At 35.5% G+C, this 20,142-nt stretch overlaps 2 protein-coding genes across 2 annotated transcripts in view; one reads left to right on the top strand and one right to left on the bottom strand.

Annotated features, from left to right (window-relative positions):
• Window positions 1-2,670, bottom strand: part of Col4a6 (collagen type IV alpha 6 chain) — a 281,018-nt gene extending 278,348 nt beyond the window's left edge. Inside the window, exons 1-2 of the mRNA XM_046420854.2 lie at window positions 2,354-2,670; window positions 2,108-2,159 (exon numbers count right to left, since the gene is read on the bottom strand). Of these exons, the coding sequence (XP_046276810.1) occupies window positions 2,108-2,159; window positions 2,354-2,364 (63 nt within the window). The 5' untranslated portion in view covers window positions 2,365-2,670. The remainder of the gene's footprint in view (window positions 1-2,107; window positions 2,160-2,353) is intronic.
• A 1,306-nt stretch (window positions 2,671-3,976) lies between these two features.
• Window positions 3,977-20,142, top strand: part of Col4a5 (collagen type IV alpha 5 chain) — a 225,974-nt gene continuing 209,808 nt past the window's right edge. Inside the window, exon 1 of the mRNA XM_046420818.2 lies at window positions 3,977-4,355. Coding sequence (XP_046276774.1) covers window positions 4,275-4,355 — 81 coding nt within the window. The 5' untranslated portion in view covers window positions 3,977-4,274. The remainder of the gene's footprint in view (window positions 4,356-20,142) is intronic.

Raw genomic sequence — 20,142 nt, forward strand, 5'->3', positions numbered from 1 at the left:
GTAGCTCAGTTGGTAGAGTGCCTGCCTCACATCTCACATGCACAAGGCACTGGGTTCAATCCCCAGCACCACACACACACAAACAAAAAAGTCATGTAATCCTCTAAGAATGTATCCTGTGACTCTCTTCTTTCTTTTTGCCAGTTTTCCAAAAATTAGAATAGCTTTACAAGGTAAAAATATATCACGCATAATCAAACCACAACGAAGGAAGCAACTATGAACTTAAATAAGACAAACAATAAAGTATTATCAGTGGCTCTAAAGGTTTATTTGTCTCACCATGGTCATGCACACTGATATAGCAGATGACATTGTAAAACAATGAGAAAATATCTAGAACCTATGCACCAAAACAGTGTTTGATTATGAATACTTTGATACTTGGAAGAAATGGAAGCATCATCTTCCAGTCATATCAAATGAGAAAAGATGCAGTATCTGGGAAGTCTTCAGTATATTGAATGATCTATATAGTGCTTTTCCCAAAAGTACACTGAGTAAGATCAGCCAGAGTCTAAAAATAAATGTTTTTCTGGAGGGTATTCTGCCCAAGTATGACATTTTTACAAGTGGCAAGATTCCTGGACAAATTGTGGACTAATCAAAATCTGGCATTTTCAATAAATGTAGTATTGAGCCTCAAGGTAACACATAACTAAACTTGTATAATGGAGGAATCAGATGGAAAAGTGCACAGAGTCCTAGATCAATATGTCTGCTTACAAAGAGTAGAATATACTCACATAAAAGCCTATGTCCTGAGTTAAGGGGTCAGAAGGTTTTAGATTTTAAGTTTTCTGACATTATCCTCTTTTCATAAGAGACAATATTTCACCTTATTTTGACATTTTTTTAAAGACATTATATGCCGGGATGAAGTCCTCCATTTTCTCATAAGCATGTTAAGTGATTTTATTAGTTTGAATTAAGTATGGTTCTAGAAATCATATTTAAAATATTAAAAACAGAGCCAATCTACTAAAATGATCAAAACCAGTGAGATAAATATTTTGAATATATTTTTATCTGTTATCTATATAGTAAATTACTACTATTATTAAGAGGGTTGTTTTAACACCACAGTAAAATAATACTCAATAGTAGAACAACTTCATATTTGAATTCAACAGTTAACTTTATTTCTGCCGGCATAGTTAGTCCAACTGGAAAACTTCAACATCTCAGACTCTTTAGGTCACTTTACCTTTGTGAAATTATCCTTGTAATTCCATTGATTTTTTTCCTGATTTTGGGGATCCACTCAACTTTTCTAAATTAATTTTTTGTAGTTGTATATGGACAAAATGCCTTTATTTGATTTGTTCATTTTTATCTGTGCTAAGGATGGAGCCCAGTGCCTCACACATGCTAGGCAAGTGCTCTGCCACTGAGCTATAACTCCATCCCTCCACTAAACTTTTCTTGAAATGATGTCTGCAGAAATTACTTTGCCTGTAGTCTCCATAGGATTTGTGAATGATATTAAAACAGTCTAAGAAATGGTAACTTTAATACAGTTTTTCTGTCTTAACTACTTTAACGTTTCACTTTCTGATGATACAGAAGACCAGGAAAAGGAAATAGCAGGTAGAAACTGAACATCATATAGTGGTATTAGTTTCTGGTACGGTCAAAAGACTAAGAAGAAAATACTAAGTTTAATTTCTATAATATTTGTAGCAATTTTCAAGTCCCACTCCTTGGTGCTCTCCTCCCACTCTCAAAACTTGTGTTCATGTTCTTGTAGACCAGGGAAAATTTCTTCTGCTTTGGAGATCGATGCAGAGGAAGGCATCAGATGTCAGTCATCTTAAGTTGTCCGGAAGAGGCTCAGAAATGTGTGCCTCTTATGTCTTCTACTTTTATTTTCCCAACCCGTTACAAAGTTTTAGGACAGGAAGATGCCTGGGTCCCAAGGGCATTAGCCTAACACAGTGCTTGCTGTTCCTCTTCAAGAACCCTGTTAACTCCCATTAGAAAGGAGAGTGATGTGAAGTCAGTTTCGCGGTACAACTCTCTGTAACCCCCTAACACAAACACAAGAGGTGGGGAAAAGGAAGGGGTCCATTGAGGAGGAGGGGAAAGGGGTCAGGAGAAGACTCACCGCTTCTGCCAGTTCTTCCACCAGGCAAAAGGAAACCAGAAGCAGCCACAACCTAAAACGAGAAGGATTGTGAGTAATACTGGATCTCTGGGCTCTAAGGGTCTTGCGGCCGCCGCTAGCCCCCCAACCCCTTTTTGATGCCTGATTCCACTTTCTCTACAGTGACAGAAGTACAAGTATAGACTGGGCTGGCAAAGTAGCCCAAAGCAGGAAAGAGGAGGGAAGCTCGGGGCAGCAACAGCTCACCCAGGGTGCATGCTTGCGGCTCCTCAGACGCTGGGTCCCGGGAGACTAAGTGGCTCCGCGGCGCTGGCTCATCGGGACTCCGTTGATGCTCGGCGGCTGCTTTCTTACTCAGGACAGAATAAGAGGGCTAAGCGGCTCAGTTTAGAAAAAAGCAGTTAGCTTCCCGATAAGAAGTGCCCCAAAGGGAAAAACACTCGGCGGTGCCCGCTACAACTTGCTGCACTCAGGAGATACTTCCATGCGCCAGGAGAGGAAGGAATGGAGGGGAACGGGGCGTGGCCGTGTGTTGTCAATCATCCCCCCTACCTTGGGCAGCCGGTTGTCTCTCACATTCAGGCATCTCTACATACAACAGTTCCAGTTGTCTTCACAGCTTCATGCACAGGCCTCTAGAAACCAATATACTAAGACTTAAGCAACTAGGCATTATATCTTCCATAAACCACTGATAATTTACACATGAATAGAATTAGGCATACTACTCCTATATCCACAGGCCCAAAAGTGCTCATGCACACAGGCCAAAATGCATGCAATACTCATTCTAATTAATTGCACACTAAGCACTTGGGAAGAGAAGGGGGAATCTCTGGAGCTGTAAATCTACTTACTCTAAACTCAGCAGAACCTTAGAATGAATGGGCCCGCGGGAAACAGATCCAAAAGACTCTATAAAGTGGTTAAACCTAGGGAATAAGATAACTGAAATATTCTGAAGAATTCTTCAGCAAATTCTTCCTGAAAGACTCCAAGGCGTCTTTTTCTGGGCTTTTTGGCACTTAAAAAATAATGTATCAGGATTTCCAAAGTAATGTTCAAGTCTACTTTATTTGGGAGATATAAATTCAACTGCCATCAACTCTGTATACATATTTCCCATTAGGAAAATGCACTAAAATGATTTAATCCCTTGCCATATATCCTTCTGAAACACAAGAGCAATACCTTTTGTTAGGAGGTAAATATTAATTATGTAATTCAATGTAGTTAAATAAAATGATGTGACTGTATTAGGACAACATTCAACCATATAATAATTCCTAACACATACAATGTTTCCAAATTTTGTGTACATATCACACATATCAACTATTCACACACACTTAAATATGTTCATTTTCTTCATTTATAACTCTATATTTCCAATATTTTTACACTTTCTACTTGCATACAGAAACTTTGTTCTGTGAGCACTTGAACGGCAAAGACACCCAGCAGCCTAGAGAGCTGCGACCAAAATTCGTTTCTAATGATTAACAATAAAAAGCACAGTCTCTCTGAGATCCATCCGCTAAAAAAATAGTCCCAGCTCAGGTCTATTTGTAATTGGCTTTGATGCTCATACCAGTGAGTGGAACTGGGCAGGGAAGAGCAGTGCCAACGGAAGGTGCAAATGAACGAATAGGAAAGCTTCCCGGTTGAACTCACGGTGTTCAGTCTACTGGTCTAGAAGTTTCCCTCCCCCAAATAACTGAGCGTCACTCCCTCGCAGGTTGCTGGTGGAGTATAAAGCTGTGGCGGAGTGATACTTAAATTCCCTGGTGCTGGCGGGGAGGGGGCGGTGCGGGAGGGGGACTAGAGGGCGGAAAGTAGATCTGTGGGACTTGAGTGAGGAAAAAGTTTGCAAGTCTGGACAGAAGGGAAAAGTGCTCCCGAGAGACCGGCTTTGGGGAGGGGAGGGGGGAGGGAAGAATAGCTCCTCTTCTTTTTCTTTCTTTCTTTTTTTTTCTATTTCTTTCCTCTCTCTCTACTTGAAAAGCTTCTTTCTCTTCACCCAAGCCGACCTACACAATTGGGACACCCTCGCTATCCCTCTCCTGCTCTAGCTCTCTCCCAGTAAACCCTCAAGATTATGTCAGTTGGCCCGAGCCAGCCGGGGATTTTGTGCGGGTGCTGAAGAAACTGCGGGAGCCGGAGAAGAATGAAACTGCGTGGAGTCACCCTGGCTGCCGGCTTGTCCTTACTGGCCCTGAGTCTTTGGGGGCAGCCCGCAGAGGCTGCGGTAAGTCCTCCCCCGCCCTATCACCGCACTCTCAGGCTTAAATCACTTTTTGTCCCTTTACCTTCTTTTCTCCTCCGCCTTGTCTAGGGAATTCCAATTTGCTTTCACTTGTTTAGGAAGAAACATCTTATTTACGACGCTGGTAACTCAAGCCTTCTGAAGTCCAAGGGAGAGTTTTAAGTGTTTAAAAATAGGGTTACTTGCTTCCCAGCAGCTAGGTCTTCTGGGGCAAGAGCAGAGGCAGGGTGGGAGACGATTATTAATGGATCACTAGGCTCTGGTGGGTATTTAAAACTTTTCCTCCCCTCCTCCGCCTTAGGGTGTTTCCCAGCCCGCCCGCTAACCTTTTCACTACTTGTACCCAGCCCACGCACTCTTTTTTTAAAACTTTGCCTATAGTTTAATATTTCGGGCATTCTAAAATCCAGCTTCCATCAAAGTAGTAGGCGACCCCATAGAAGTTCGTTCCCTTTCCTCTTTCCTTAAGCAACATGAACCACTGGTCAGTAAAAGCCAATGACCTGCTTTCCCCTATTGACATCCTTGCTATACAAATGCTAAGGTAATGTACCAAGCAAAGTGAGGTAAAGACAGATGGCCTCAGGCTTCAGGTCTTCTGAGTGTTTTTTGTTTTTTGTTTTTTGTTTTTTTTTTGAGTGATGGGTTTTTGTTTGTTTCCTTTTTTAATTCACAAAGACAGCTGAACAAATTGAGAATTTGCTCATCACCTATTTAAAGGAAATAATTCTTGTTTTTTTTTTTTTTTTTCCCAAACAGAATGAGCTTTTCTGAGTTAAAAGGAGAGTGGGGGAGGATGTATATGTGAAATGACAGAGCAAAAAAGATCCACTGGGTTTTAGGAATTTAGAATTAATACTTAAATATCTCTCCAGAAGGGTATCTGGGTAGTCCCACCCACTATCCTTCTGGTGGTGAGAGGTAGATGCAAATGAATGAATGAGTTTGTCACAGAAAATGTTCTCCTGCCTGTATCTATCATCCCTAATTTCACTTAACCTCTAAAGAATAAGTGTGTGACAAATTATTTAAATGTTTTATTTGAGTGATCATAATGGGTGGTTTTAAAAACACTTTAATATGAGATCATGGCTTAGGCCTTCACATGGTTGAGTGACTATCAATTCTGCAGTTGCTATGTTATAGCTTATCTAAGTCCTTTTAAGTTAGCTGTCTAGCTTCCCTACAGCACTCAGCATGCCTCAGACTACATTGCCCTCTTTCTGTTCTTCAGAAAGTGTGTACTCAAGGTATGAAAACTTACTTTCATATTACTGTGAGCACAATACAATTATGATGGAAAATCTGCTGAAAAATCATACATATCAAATATTTTAAATTATGCATGATATAATTTTCCTCCATCAAAATAAATAAATAATTTGAAATTGCTTTTTTGATGCAGAACATCATTAATGGGGTAAGGTGTAGCCAGTCAAGAGAGCTGTAGACTGTTGTTGAAACTATAGTTGTGCTATTAAAAATAGTTCATTTTGAAAACATCTTGGTATCTACTGCTTATGGCATTTGTCCCTGGGGGCAAAGATTTTGTGGATATTTCATTAAATATTTGTCTCTCTTTTTATGTCGGCATTGCTATTAGTATTATGTGCACCAGATACCAATTACACAGGTATGTATAGCAACCCTACACATCAATTTATATTAAAAATGATGTTTCTTTTTATGATTGACAAAACATGGGGTCAAGCTTGTTTTCTTGGATTCTTAAAGTAGTGTTCATGAAGAAATTACAGTTCTTTTCCTTTTTCCTCCACTGTGATTTTTAAAGGTCATTTTGCATTCCATTTTCTTATTATTAGAATATTATACCTTCGTTAAGCTAGAGATTTGATTTTCATGCTTCACACATTGATATCCTAGTTGGATGAAAGTTTTAATTATGTCAAAAATATGAATGATATCTGCTCTCCATAGTAGTGCTAACGATATTGGTGACCTTGTTCAGAGAGAAACTGGATGATAGTGGGCTAGTTGTTGACTGAAGTAGTCTAATATTTCGGTCCTTATATCAGGAAGAATATTGCTACTTACATTGCTTTATTGTTTCATAGTTAAGTGATTTCTTTATCTTAATGTCATACCAAGATGGGATATCACAATATGTAGATTTTCTCAAACAGTGTTCATTAGGTGGCATAAAGTAATTGAAAGGAGAGCAACAAGAGAAAAAGGGAGGTTTAGATTGAAATGGGAATATCAGTTTTTGCCTTTTTTATTGATGCATTATAATTTTATGTAATAGTGGGATTCATCATGCTATATCCATATATGCATAGAACATAATCAGACTCATTTCATTGCCTAATACCTTCTCTTTCCCTCCCCTCCTTCCTTCCCCTGATCTACTTGTTTTACTTTACTAATCTCTCCTCTCTTATTATTATTATTATTGTTTTAATTAGTGTATAAAATAGCATATTTTTATAAGATAATTATACTAGACTGACTCAGTAGGATATATACTTAAATTTATGGATATGGATATATGTACAATGTAAAATTACACTACTTTTACTATCCAAATGTTATTAAGTTGGTTTTTGTGCAGTAAAGTGGGTAGATTTCTCTAATTTAAATATATTATGTGCCTTGTAACCAGTGGCAAGTATTCATCAAGGGCAGGATTGTGGTTTGTGGCCATTAAATAATTTTTCCTCTATGAGGTACATTACTTCATAGAAACAGTTTGTCATCATTGTCTTCATTATCATTATAGTTTACATTTTTGAGTGTTTATTATCTCCTAGGCACTTTGCTAGTTAGGTAATAGACATCGTCATAATTAATCATGTATATGTGTGGTGGGCAGTGCTGGAGATCAAATCCTGGGCTTCATGCATGCTAAACACTTGTCTTCATAACAGACTTATTAGGTATTATTATTGCAGATGAGGAAATACAAATCATAGAGGATAAATAATTTGCCAAAAATCACAGATAGTAAGTTGTAGAGCTGGAAAATTTAAATTTGGACAATTTGACTCAGATTCTTTGCCGTTAACAACTCTATATTGCTTCCTTTGTATGTAGTCAATAGAGATTTAGTTAGTATTTGGAGTATTTGGACTTCTGCTACTTTTTTAGGGGGGGGTGACACAGAAGGTACAATAGAAATGATGGCAGAGATTGCATCTCTTCCTGCTGATGTTAGAAGAAGTAGCATAGCATGATGGTAGATGGAGCTTTGGACTTAACAAGATCAGAGTTTGATCTCTAAATTCATATTTATGAAGAGTGAGGTAAGTTAAATGCAGTTTAAAAGCAATTGCTATTACAGGTTGTCTGATTTTATGTAATCACAATATATAAAAAATAGATTTATAAAACAACTATAACTTATGGTAGATAATTGACTTTAAAGAAAAAAATTATCTTATGATTCTTTAATTAGTCAGTTTCCACAGTAATTTTAAATATGCTGAACTTTTCAGGAATGTCTACTGTGAAAAAACGGTGTATATGTGGTTGGTGGCACATTTCTGTTTAAAATATTTAATTCAGTTTTGTTGTTGTTACCAGTTTACTTACCCCATCATGTCCAGTTATATTCATTTACCTACCTATGTGTCTTTAGTCTTATGCATCTGTTTATATATGTGTATGTCCTGTGATTGTGAAAGAGTGTGTACATTTTTTCCTATTTTTTTTATTTGACTGAATGATGTCTGTAAAAAAAATTATTTCTCATCATACTTTTGCCCACAGTTTTAGCATCTAGTAATGTTTTGATCTGAATAATTATTACAGTGACAAATGGTGATTTTAATTTTCAAAAAACTTATATTAATTAATTAATTAATTGAATTCTACTATAATGGAATGTTTCCTTTTCCACTACTATTGGTATCTTTTTTTCAGTATTAGGGATTGAACCCAGAAATATTATCTCTGAGCTACATTGTCAGCCTTTTCTTTTTTAATGAGAGCTGTATAGTTATACATACATAGTAGTTGGGTTCATCCTGAGAAAATTATGCATGCATGGACCTCAATTTCAGTTTATGATCCCCCTTTTCCCTCCCCCTTTTCCTCCCTTCCTCCTTCTCCCTCCTCTACTGTAGTAAACTTCCTTTAGTGCCACTGTTTATATTTGATTGGTTCTTTTTACTTATACATAAAGGTGATATTCCCTTTGGTATATTTATATTATACATGCACATAACATTATTTAAGAATTAATTCTGCATTGCCTCCCATTAACCCATCCCTCCACTCTCTCTAGATCTCCTCATTCTATGTTACTGATCTTCCCTGGATCTTTATAATATCCTATTCCTTTCCTCCCCCTTTGTTTTATTTTATTCTAGCTTCCACATGTGAGTTTTTGAGTTTGGCTTATTTCATTTATCATGATGTTCTTCATTTCCATCCTTTTATCAACAAATGCCATAATTACATTCTTCTTAATGGCTGAGTAGAACTCCATTATGTATATGTACACATTAATCCATTCATCAATTGACAGGCATCTGGGTTGATTCCGTAATTTAGCTATTATGAATTGTGCTGCTATAAATATTGAGGTAAATGTTTTGTATAGTATGCTGATTTTAGTTATTTTGGGAAAATACCAAGGAGTGGGATAGCTGGGTCATATGGTAGTTTCATCCCTAGTTTTTTTGAGGAATCTCCATACTGCTTTTCAGAGTGGATGTACTAGTCTGCAGTCCCACCAACAGTGTACAAGTGTACCTTTTTTCCCCACATTCTCATCAGTATTTATTGTTTTTTTTTATTATTGGTCATTGTCAATCTGACTGGAGTAAGATGAAATATTAGTGTAGTTTTGATATGCATTTTCCTGAATGCTAGAGCTGTTGAACATTTTTTCATATATTTATTGGCCATTTGTGTTTCTTTTAAGAAGTTGATGTTTAGTTCTTTTGCTCATCTGTTGAATGGGTTATTTGATTGCTTTTAGTGTATTTTTTTGATTTTTAATATCTTCTGGATATTAATACCCAATCAGAGGAATACTCAGCCCATTTTTTAGAAGTTATTTTGAGACAGGGTCTCCTTTAGTTGCCCAAGTGGGTTCTGAACTTGCTATCATCCTGCCTTGCCCCCCCCCCCCCCAGTGGCTGAGGTTATAGGAGTGCTCCACCCATATAACCCAGCTCCAATATTATTGTTTTAATTTATGTATTTATATATTTACATAGTCATTTATTTACTTATAGAACTATAGACTTAATAAATGTTGTATTGTATGGGTTATAATGAATTATGCTCCTAGTAAATTTTTTTAATTGGTTGCCAAAATTACTACAGATTTGGCCAACAGGCATCCCTTCACATTGGCTTCTAAGTCTGTTCAACATGTTTCTATCATTTGTTGAGCATTCTCTTACTTTCTAGCACTACAAAATGTTCTAGGCTTATTTCTATTTTCCTTGCTTTAATCCTGGAATAAGCCATTTCTCCAGGGAGCTCTGATACTTTTTATTAAAGAATGGTATTTAGAAACCAAGATCTGAGTGCTTGTCATGCTCATTGCCACTGTGATGTCATTGCTTCTCGTCCTCAGCAGATAAAACTATAAAATATATGTATATATATAAACACATATCTACTTTTATATCAATTTCTTAGAATCTATTGTGTGCGTGTGTGTGTGCATGCTTGTGTGTGTGTGTGTGTGTATGTATTTCTCTCTCTCTCTCTCATAATTGTGTGTCTGATTCCAGTCCAAGAGCACTAAATAAATATATCTTTGATGTAGTGGGATCTCACAATTTTTTTGTATCTCTCAGAAATTTGTAAAGATCTTACTCAGAGGTTTTAACTTGGCCTATGGAGTCAGACCTAGAATCTAACTAGTAGATGTTTGACTTTGAGTACAATAGTAACATCTGGGCTTTTATTTCCTCATTGGCAAAAGGGAGACAGCAGAACTTATCTCACAGATCATTTTGAGGATAAATTGGGAAAAGTTATGTAAAACACTCAAAATAATGTTTCATTGTTGTTTTTCAAACTATTTATTAACTTGTCCTTTCTCCTCTTGGTTAGGGGGTTTGTTGGGGATGGAACTCAGAGCTTTGCACTAGGTAAGCACATCCTCTATTACTGAACTTCATTCTCAGTCCCTTGACTTGCCATTTCCTGCTTCAATTCTCTATCTGATTTTCAAGGCCTATTGTGATCTCTCCCTTCATCAAACCTTTTTTTTCATTACATTTTACAATATACTCCCTCCATTCTAGCCCTAGTTGAGTTTTCCTACAATCTTTTGAGTACTGCATACATATTTGTTCTCCATCTTGATTTGAATCCTATGGATCAAAGACTTTGCTCAATTCCAGCATAATGTTTACATTTATTCAACACATATTTGTTTAACAAATCCTAAGTACTCAAGATTTTGAAAAATTTTTAGTTGTAGATGGACACAATACATTTAGTTATTTATTTTTATGTGATGCTGAGTATCAAACCCAGTGCCTCATACATGTTAGGCAAATGCTCTAACACTGAGCCACAACCCCAGCCCCAGTACTCAAGAATTTATTTACATTTTTCTATTTCTACCCTCATGGAATTATATTATTTACAAAATTATTTTGTGTTACACAATATTCATAAAGGTAAGTAAGACAGGGTCTCTGACTTCATGAAGTGTACATGCTAGTAAGAATAGATAAAAAGTCCTGTGAAACTTTCCCTTACTATCATATCAATTGCTGATTGTACCCTTCTTTGAACATATGAAATATTTAGCCTCTCTTAGTTTAGTATTAGATTTTACATACTTTTATTTCATGGGATTTTACCTGTTTTTTTCTATTCATTTATATACTCTTTGGAGGGAATAAGTATATATTTGTTCATTCATTCAACCAACTTACATGTTGATTTTGTCTGAAGATAGGTAATAAATATACACTCAATATTGGGATATTGAAAAATTCTGTAATGTGCAAAGAAGAAGATAAAAACCTGTTTATAGCTTCTGTAGCCCAGAAAGAGCTTCTTTTATTGTTGTGATGATTTTTCTTTCTATGTATCTATTTTAAATTAAATTGATTAAAATTTAAAATAATTTAAAATAATTTAGAATCATACTATATAGAATTTTTTATTTCAGTGTTTTTACTTATGAAGCATTTCCCCATTATTAAAATTCTTGTTTTTTAATATTTATTTTTTATTTTTACACAATACATTTATTTTGTTTATTTACTTCTATGTGGTGCTGAGGGTTGAACCCAGGGCCTCTCACATGCTAGACGAGTGCTCTACCACTGAGCCACAACCCCAGCCCCAAAATTCTTGATTTTAAACTATTATGTTTTTAATATTTATTTTTGTAGTTGTAGTTGAACACAATAACTATTTATTTATATGTGGTGCTGAGGATCGAACCCAGGACCTTGCACGTGTGAGGCAAGTGCTCTACCGCTGAGCCATAACCCCAGCCCCTAAACCATTATTTTTAAACAATTATTGTCCTGTATACACCCAACAAAGTATCTGCCTATTCACTTTAGTATGATATATTTTAAAAATTCAAGATTTTTATTTATTTTAGTAAGTGCCACTGTGGACATTTATTTTATATATGTGTGTGTGTGTATAATATATATATATATATATATATATATATATATATATGTTATATGTATGTATAATATATATATATATATATATGTTATATGTATGTATAATATATATATATTATATATGTATGTATAATATATATATGTATGTATACATATATATGTATACACACACACACACACATATATATATATATATATATATATTTAATTGTAGGTGGACACAATACCTTTATTTTATTTTTATGAGGTGCTGAGGATTGAACTCAGTGCCTCACACATACTAAGTGAGTGCTCTAGCACTGAGCCACAACCTCAGCCTGCTGTGGATATTTTTTATTCTATATTTTTAACTTTTTACTTATCACCACTGCCTCCTTCTTGGGGAATTACTGGGTTAAAGTCTATATTTAGTCTTTGATACGAGCAATAGATTCTGACATTTAGAAAGTCTATTATCAACCTGGCACATTGCCACACATCTATAATCCCAGCTACTTTCGAGGCTGAAGCAGGAGGATTACAAGTTTGAGGCAAGCCTGGGCAGCTTAGAGAGACCCTGTCTTAAAAATAAAACTAAAAAGAGCTGGGAATATAACTCAGTGGTAGAGTGATAGCCTAGCATGCATAAATCCCTGGGTTAAATCCCTGATACCATGCGCGCACGCGCGTGCGCACACGCGTGCGCACACACACACACACACACACACACCTGTATCAACAGATAAATTATGATTGCCTTTTATAGTGGTTGCTGTTACACCTGTTAGACAGTACTATTTTCACTTTTTTGAGTACTTTTTAATTTAAATAAAATTTATTTTTAACTGATACATAAAAATTCTACATCTTCACAGGGTAACATGTGCACTGTGTTACCCTGTTAAGGTTAAACATGTATTTGAAAACAGGTTAAACATGTATTTGTGCCCTCAAAGATTTATCATTTCTTTATGGTGCAAACTTTCAAAATGAACTCTTCTAGCTTTTTTGGGGGGAGGGTGGGGGTGGTACCAGGTATTGAACTCAGGGGCACTCAACCACTGAGCCACATCCCCAGCCCTATTTTGTATTTTATTTAAAGACAAAGTCTCACTGAGTTGTTTAGTACCTTGCCATTGCTGAGGCTGGCTTGAACTCCCAAGCCTCAGGGCACTTCTAGGTTTTTGAAATGTAAAATACATGATTGTTATATATATTAACCCTAGTCTGCAATAGCATACCAGAAGTTCTTACTCTTATCTAACTGTAACTTAGTACCCATTGATCAACCTCTCCCCAGGTTCTGGTAACCACCATTATACTCTCAACTTCTAAGAGATCAATTTTTATAGTTCCACCTATGAGCCAGGACATGTAATACTTGCCTTTCTGTCCCTGGCTTATTTTACCTAACCTAATAAACTCCATCATTGTTGTCATAAATGACAGGATCTCATCCTTTTTATGGATGGATAGTATTCTGTCATTTATATGTACTGCATTTGCTTTATCCATTCATCAGTTGATAGACACTTAGTTTTTTCCCCCTATTTCTTGACTATTGTGAATAACACTGTAAGAAAATAGGAGTATAGATGCCTCTTTTACCTGCTGATTTCATTTCCTTGGCATGTATACTGAGGAATGAGATCACTGGATCATGTAGTAGTTTTATTTTTAATTTTTCAAGCAACAATCATACATTTTTCCATAATAGCTATACTAATTTACACTCCCATCTGTGGTGTTCAAGCTTTCCTTTTTTTCCATTTTCTTCCAGCAATTATTATCTGTAATCTTTCTAGAAATAGCCATTCTTACTGGGTAATATCTCATTGTGGATTTTATTTGTATTTTCCTGATGCTAATTAATTATTGCATATTTTTATGTACCTGTTGGCCATTTGTATGTCTTCTTTTGAGAAATGTCTATGTAGATGCATGCCCAATTGTATTGGGTTATTTGTTTTTATGCTCTTGAGTTTTTGGAATTCATTAAATATTCTGGACATTAACCCCTTGCCAAATGTATTATTTGCATAAATAATGTCTTATCCCATTCTGTAGGTTGCCTCTTTACACAGTTATTTGTTTCCTTTGATGTGCAGGAGCTTTTTGGCTTAAGTAACCCTATTCCTTTTGCTTTTATTTTCTGTGCTTTGTGGGTTTTCTCCATAAAATCCTTGCCCACTATTTCCACTTTTACATACAAGGAATTTGAGGCTCATGGAGATTAAATAATTTACTAAGGTCATACAGTTAATAAGTGATTGGGCCAGGATTTGAAACAGTGCAGTGTAGCTCTGGAACCTGCTGATGTGATTTTTTTTTCCTTAGTCCCTAATTCATGCATGGTAGAAGTTAGAAAAATAAAGGTATGTGGAAATGTTGAATAATTCCCACTGTTCTTTCTATAACTCCATCTAACTGTTGACTTGGTTGGCCCAATCCGTTAATAATTCTTTACTGTTACTGCCTAGGCCATTTATCTTTAAGGGCCTAAATTTTAATTTTTTGAAGTATGCATCCCCTTACTTTTTCCCTCTGGACAAAAAGTGGAGCCTGCCCATCTTGAATGCCTCTCCCTCTTAACTCTTCCTAGCTTAGCAAAGGTATGGCATACTCTCAATCCATTGACATTCTCTCTCTTCCAGGAGAGTTTTGTGAATACATCTAGAATGTAAGCCCCTTCTGCCTAAGATCCTCATCTCCTTCACCAGACCTTTCACTGTAAGTCTATCAGGCTTACACTTAAATGGCTGTGCCTTGACTTAGTTTTGTCCCTTGCTTTCATTTCATCCTTAGTGGTATTCTAGAAACTTTGTTCATTGTTAATCTGTTCTCCCCACTTTGGAGTGATAATAACCCAGCCTGCATCTTCTCTTTTTAGAAAATCAAACTTGTAAGTACATGTGGAACAAGAGGTTCCCCATGCTCTTTGGCATTCTTCCCAATTTACCTTCTCCCTGCAATTCCTCAGTACTTAAATGGCTTTATTGCCTACTTGCCAGCCTTGTTGCTTGTGCAATTCAAATGTACTCCTCTGTAAAATCACAAACTGTTATGCATTCTGGCTTTTCCAGGTGGCATTTGAATAGCTGAACTTTAAGCTTCTGAATGATAAGAGATCTGCTCTTGCCAAATTAATTTCCAGAATGGTTTTTACCAGTTATACTCCTATCACTATTGTATAAGAGAGTCTGTGTGATAGTTTTAATAATTTTTTTCCTATGTTCTACAGTGACTATGGAATTGCCGCTCAATTGATTGCCAGTTGGTTGTCTGATTTGGTCTTATCCTCTAATGATTTTCTTTTAAAATGTAATTATTCCATCATCTCATCCTCTTCTGACAATAGCAACTATGGAACAGAGGTCACTTTTGAAAATATATTCTTGCTGATTAACATTATAAATGAACTACTCAGACACATGGCCAAGGCTTTATTATAAAGATTTATTTTTAATAGCAGTAATCCTTGAGGTTGTTTAGAGAGGCATCTTTAGTGTTATGTCTGATGCATAGGCTCCTATCATTTTAACCAACCAGATTCTCATTTTATGCATCAGTGCCTGAGTAAATACCTTCATAATCTGTCCAGGTCCAACTGTCTTTATTCCTTTAGGGGCTTCTGCTGGCCTTTAACCAAAAGGGTAGTCTGTGATGGCACTTGCTATTCTTTTGAACTGAGAACCTTGAATCCCATGTTATTTGCTAATTATAGACAACAAAAATAAAATTCTATGAATGAAATAAGCTTTTGCTAAACTTAATTTTAACTTGTTCTTTTTTAATCTGAATCTAAACATTGGATTTATTTATTAACTTATAGAGTGACTAAATCACCATTCATAAGTGAATGCTAATCTGGTTAATTATGTTTTCGACAGTGAGTAATAAAATAGGACTCTAAGAAATTCTATTAAGACATTTATATCATGATGTAATTCAATCATATAGCCCTCTTCATTTAGGAACTGGCTGGTTTGCTTCCAGAATTTCAAGTAGTTTGTATAGCATAGAGTACTGAAGAAGATCTGAAAGTTTGAAGGGAAAAGTACTCTTAAGAGTGGGACACTACAGAAAAAATTATTGTAGTCTGTATTTATAAGCTCTTCCATGCCCTGCTAAAGAAGAGGAGGTCCTTTTGTGTCCATAATCTCACAATGTATCAATTGATACATTGAAATGTTTTTGTATGTGGAACAAAGGCATAATCATGCCTCTTTATATATGGTAGAGTACTTTCCATTGCAAGTGGTAGAAAACATGAATTCAGTTATCTTAAACAATAAAGAAAAATTTAACTCCCATAATAGTAAGTTTGGAGGTAGATTGTTTCCAGGATTAATTCAGCCAAATAATTACACCATTAAAGATGTAGGATTTTTCTATTTTTCTGCTATGCGTATTATACCTATTAATTTGCTAACAAGATTAGTACCCCTGGTACTCACAAGATGGCTGCTATGGTTCACATGCAGACACCATAATGTCTAGTAGAAACATATGAATTCTTCATGTATGTCCCTTTGTATCAGGCATGTAATGTTTATAAAAAAAAATCTCACCTCTCCATTCTATATACCATTGGTTTGTGTTATATGTGTGTGATTACACCAGTACATTTGGCAAATGGAGTAGGACCATGAAGGTAGATTTAGACCGTAACTTACACAACCACTCCCCACCAAAGCACATTGCTACCTAGAAAAGTTAGAGGATGGGAAAATCTGAATAAAAATTAAGGATTTTTTTTTTTCAGGAAGGAAGCCACAATTCCTGTTCCATAATAAGATAGTATATTTGTAAGAGATTGGTATTTATTAAAATATCAAATAATTATTTAGATAGGGAAATTAATGTTTTGTAGAGTCACACAAATGAAAGATCTTGACTATATAACTGTAGTCATTCTAGAGTTGGAGGGACATTGGGTCTGGGGAATTATAAACAAGAGTAATTTATTTCTCATAGTTCTGGAGGCTGCGAAACTGAAGATTAAGGCAGATTTAGTGTATGGTGATGACTTGACCTGCTTTCTGGTTCATAGAAGGTACCTTCTTGCTGTGTCCTGAACAGGGCACTAATTCCATTCATGAAGAGTCTGCCCCATGATCTAGTCATCTCCCAAAGGAGGCATCTACTAAGATCATTACCTTGGAAATTAGGTTTTCAACATGTAAATTTGAGGTGGGGACAAACACTTAAACCACAGAAAATATGGAGACCGTTTTACCTTTTTCTACTGTTTTCACATTTGCAGATGGTGGGTAGAACTACTGGTAAAGTGTATCAAATTGTCCTAGTAATTATGTTCTTCATAAATATATATATATATATATATATATTGTAGATGGACACAATACTGTTTTTTTTATTTTTATGTGGTGCTGAGGATCAAACCCAGTGCCTTCCACATGCAAGTTGAGCACTCTACCACTGAGCCACAACCTCAGTCCTATATTCTTCATACTCTTGGCAGGGAAAATCCAATTTTACCTAACAGTGTCTTCAGTGTAGCATTGATTTTTATTAAATCTTGACCCTCGAGTGCACATCTTTTTAACATTGTGTATGACAAAATGTAATGTATATATGAAGCAATTGAATGATCTGAAGTAAGGTGATTGTTTCTAGCAAAAGCACTTGAGCAACTGAGCTGTAGGCTGAACTAACTGATTATTACATGGAACACATTTTTCCTTGAAATGAACAACTAAGACAGACTAGGGTTATTTAGACTTCAATATGTGACAGGCAGTTTCTCAAAACTGAGCAAAGTGATCCTATTGTTTTAAGGAAAACTACTCTTGATATTTGTTATTAATGAAAAGTTTGAGGTTTTCAAAAGTAAGAATTAGAATTTTGGAAAAATCATCTGCCACTGTTAAGTGTGACAGCTTTCCAAATCTTAGAATTTTCTAAAGAGATTGATAATATGTTACTGTATGTGATTTTTTTATATGGACAATTATTTTCATTTTGGAAGATATATTTTTCATAAATATATATTGGCATGTATTATTGTCACTTTAAAATAAATAAATGTTTTAAATATTAGGATTATTTGAATCTAGGGGCTTACACATGTTAGCCAAGAGCTCTACCATAGTGCTACACTCCAAGGCCCCAGTTTTCATTTTTATATGGCACATATTGATAGATATTACTGATCTAAACAAATGTTTTTGGGGTCTTCAGTTTGTAAACCACTGCTCTACAGAGATGAACTCCATCATTTTACAGGAAAGTATAGTGACTGATGAAAGATGTATTTAGTTATATGCAGAGGCAGGGATGGAAGCTGTCATCTCAGAATCTTACTCTCATCCCTTCTTCAGTATACCACATTGGTATAGGGATTGTTGAGCTGGCAATATGATTTTGTGATTTTATTCATTTTCATAGATGCATAAAATACCAAACAGAAAATGGAAGTACCAGATTGTACTCATTTTTTTTCTCTTCTTCATTCAAATTGCAAAGTCAGTTTTTTGTTCTGGTGCTTGGCATTGAAAGAATCATTCTTGCTTTACCAACCATAGCAGAGCCAGGCATAGTGTCACACACCTGTAATACCAGCTACTTGGAAAGCTGAGGCAGGAGGATCATAAGTTTGAGGATGGGCTTAGCAATTTAGTGAAATCCTTTCTCAAAAAAAATATTAAATAGGGGGCCAGGGAGGTGGATCAGTAGTTGATCACTTGGCTGGTAGATCCTGGGTCCAATCACCAGCATTACAAAATATAAATAAGTAAGTAAATAAATAAACAAATAAATAGGACTGGGACTCTATCTCAGTTGTAGAGTATACAATCCCCTTTGTATACACACAAAAAATGCAATACATAGCAGAGATGATACTGATAAAGGCAGTAAGGCAATGAGCTAACAGTTATTTTTTTGGTACTAAAGTAGAATATCTGTGAAACCAGAGCTCTTGTTTCACATATTTTTGCATTCGCCACAGTGTACAGACTTTCCTTGTAAATAATTGGCTCTCAGTTGTTAGTTGTTGAATAAATGTTGAATTTGGGGAAAAAGTAGTTTTATTGGGAGAGCACTAGGACTCAAGACCTGGAATAAATGGATTAAATTGTAGGAACTCTTGACAACAAGAATTTTCTAATATGCTTTTTAGTAACAGGAGTATTGCATTGCTGAAACTGTTCAAATAGAGGGTAGGTACTACTTTGTTAAAAATATTCATGGAGTCTTTTTCAATTTTAAGATTCTATTGTTCTGATTGTTAGAAAGCAAATTCTTGCTGAGTTCAAATCTGCCTTTGTAATTTTAAAGAACTTTGAAGTATAATTGGCATACAATACAGTACATGTATTTATGTTGTACGCTTTTTGTTGTGACGTATACACCTGTGAAACCAACACTACATTCAAGAAAATGGAACATATAAATAACCTCAAAAGTTTTTTTATGCCTCTTTTTTAAAAAAATATCTTTTTAGTTGTGGTTGGACACATACCTTTATTGTATTTATTTTTATGTGATACTGAGGATTGAAGCCAGTGTCTCGCAGGTGCTAGGCGAGTGCTGTACCACTGAGCTACAACCCCAGCCCCTTTTATGCCTCTTTTTTAATCCCTTCCTTCTTATTCCTATATCTTATCCCCAAGTAACAACTGATCAACTTTCTGTATATTAGTTTAATATACCACATTATATTGATGGGAATTTGGATTGTTCCCAGTTTATCTTTATTAAAGTAAAGCTTCTATGAACATTTTTTTTTTGCATTTAACTATTTTATTTAGGTATAATTTACATAAAGTGATATGCACTGATCTTAGTTGAACAGCTCAATCATTTTTAAGGTATATACACTTAGGTAACCAACAACCAGGTCAACATATATAATCTTTCCATTACCCTAGGAAACTCCTTCATGCCCCTTTGCTTTCAGTACCTTTTGTGTCCTGTGTAAAAATCATAATCCCTAAGGTTGTAAAAATTGAATTTTCCTTCTAAAATATAATTTCAGATTTACATTTTCTTACTTATAGAAGTAACCAGTTGTTCTAGTACTGTGTACTGAAAAGAATAATTCCTTTTTTCATTGAATGACCTTGCTTGGCTTTATTGAAAATCAGTTGAATGTTTATGTTTAGGTCAAAGTCAGAACTCTACTGTGTTATATTGATCTGTTTATATATTTTTATGCCAGTACCACACTATCTTATTAC

This window comes from Marmota monax, unplaced genomic scaffold (assembly GCF_021218885.2).
Source record: "Marmota monax isolate L192 unplaced genomic scaffold, Marmota_monax_Labrador192_F-V1.1 WCK01_AAM20220418_F8-fsc00050, whole genome shotgun sequence".
Classification (NCBI taxonomy): Eukaryota; Metazoa; Chordata; class Mammalia; order Rodentia; family Sciuridae; genus Marmota; species Marmota monax.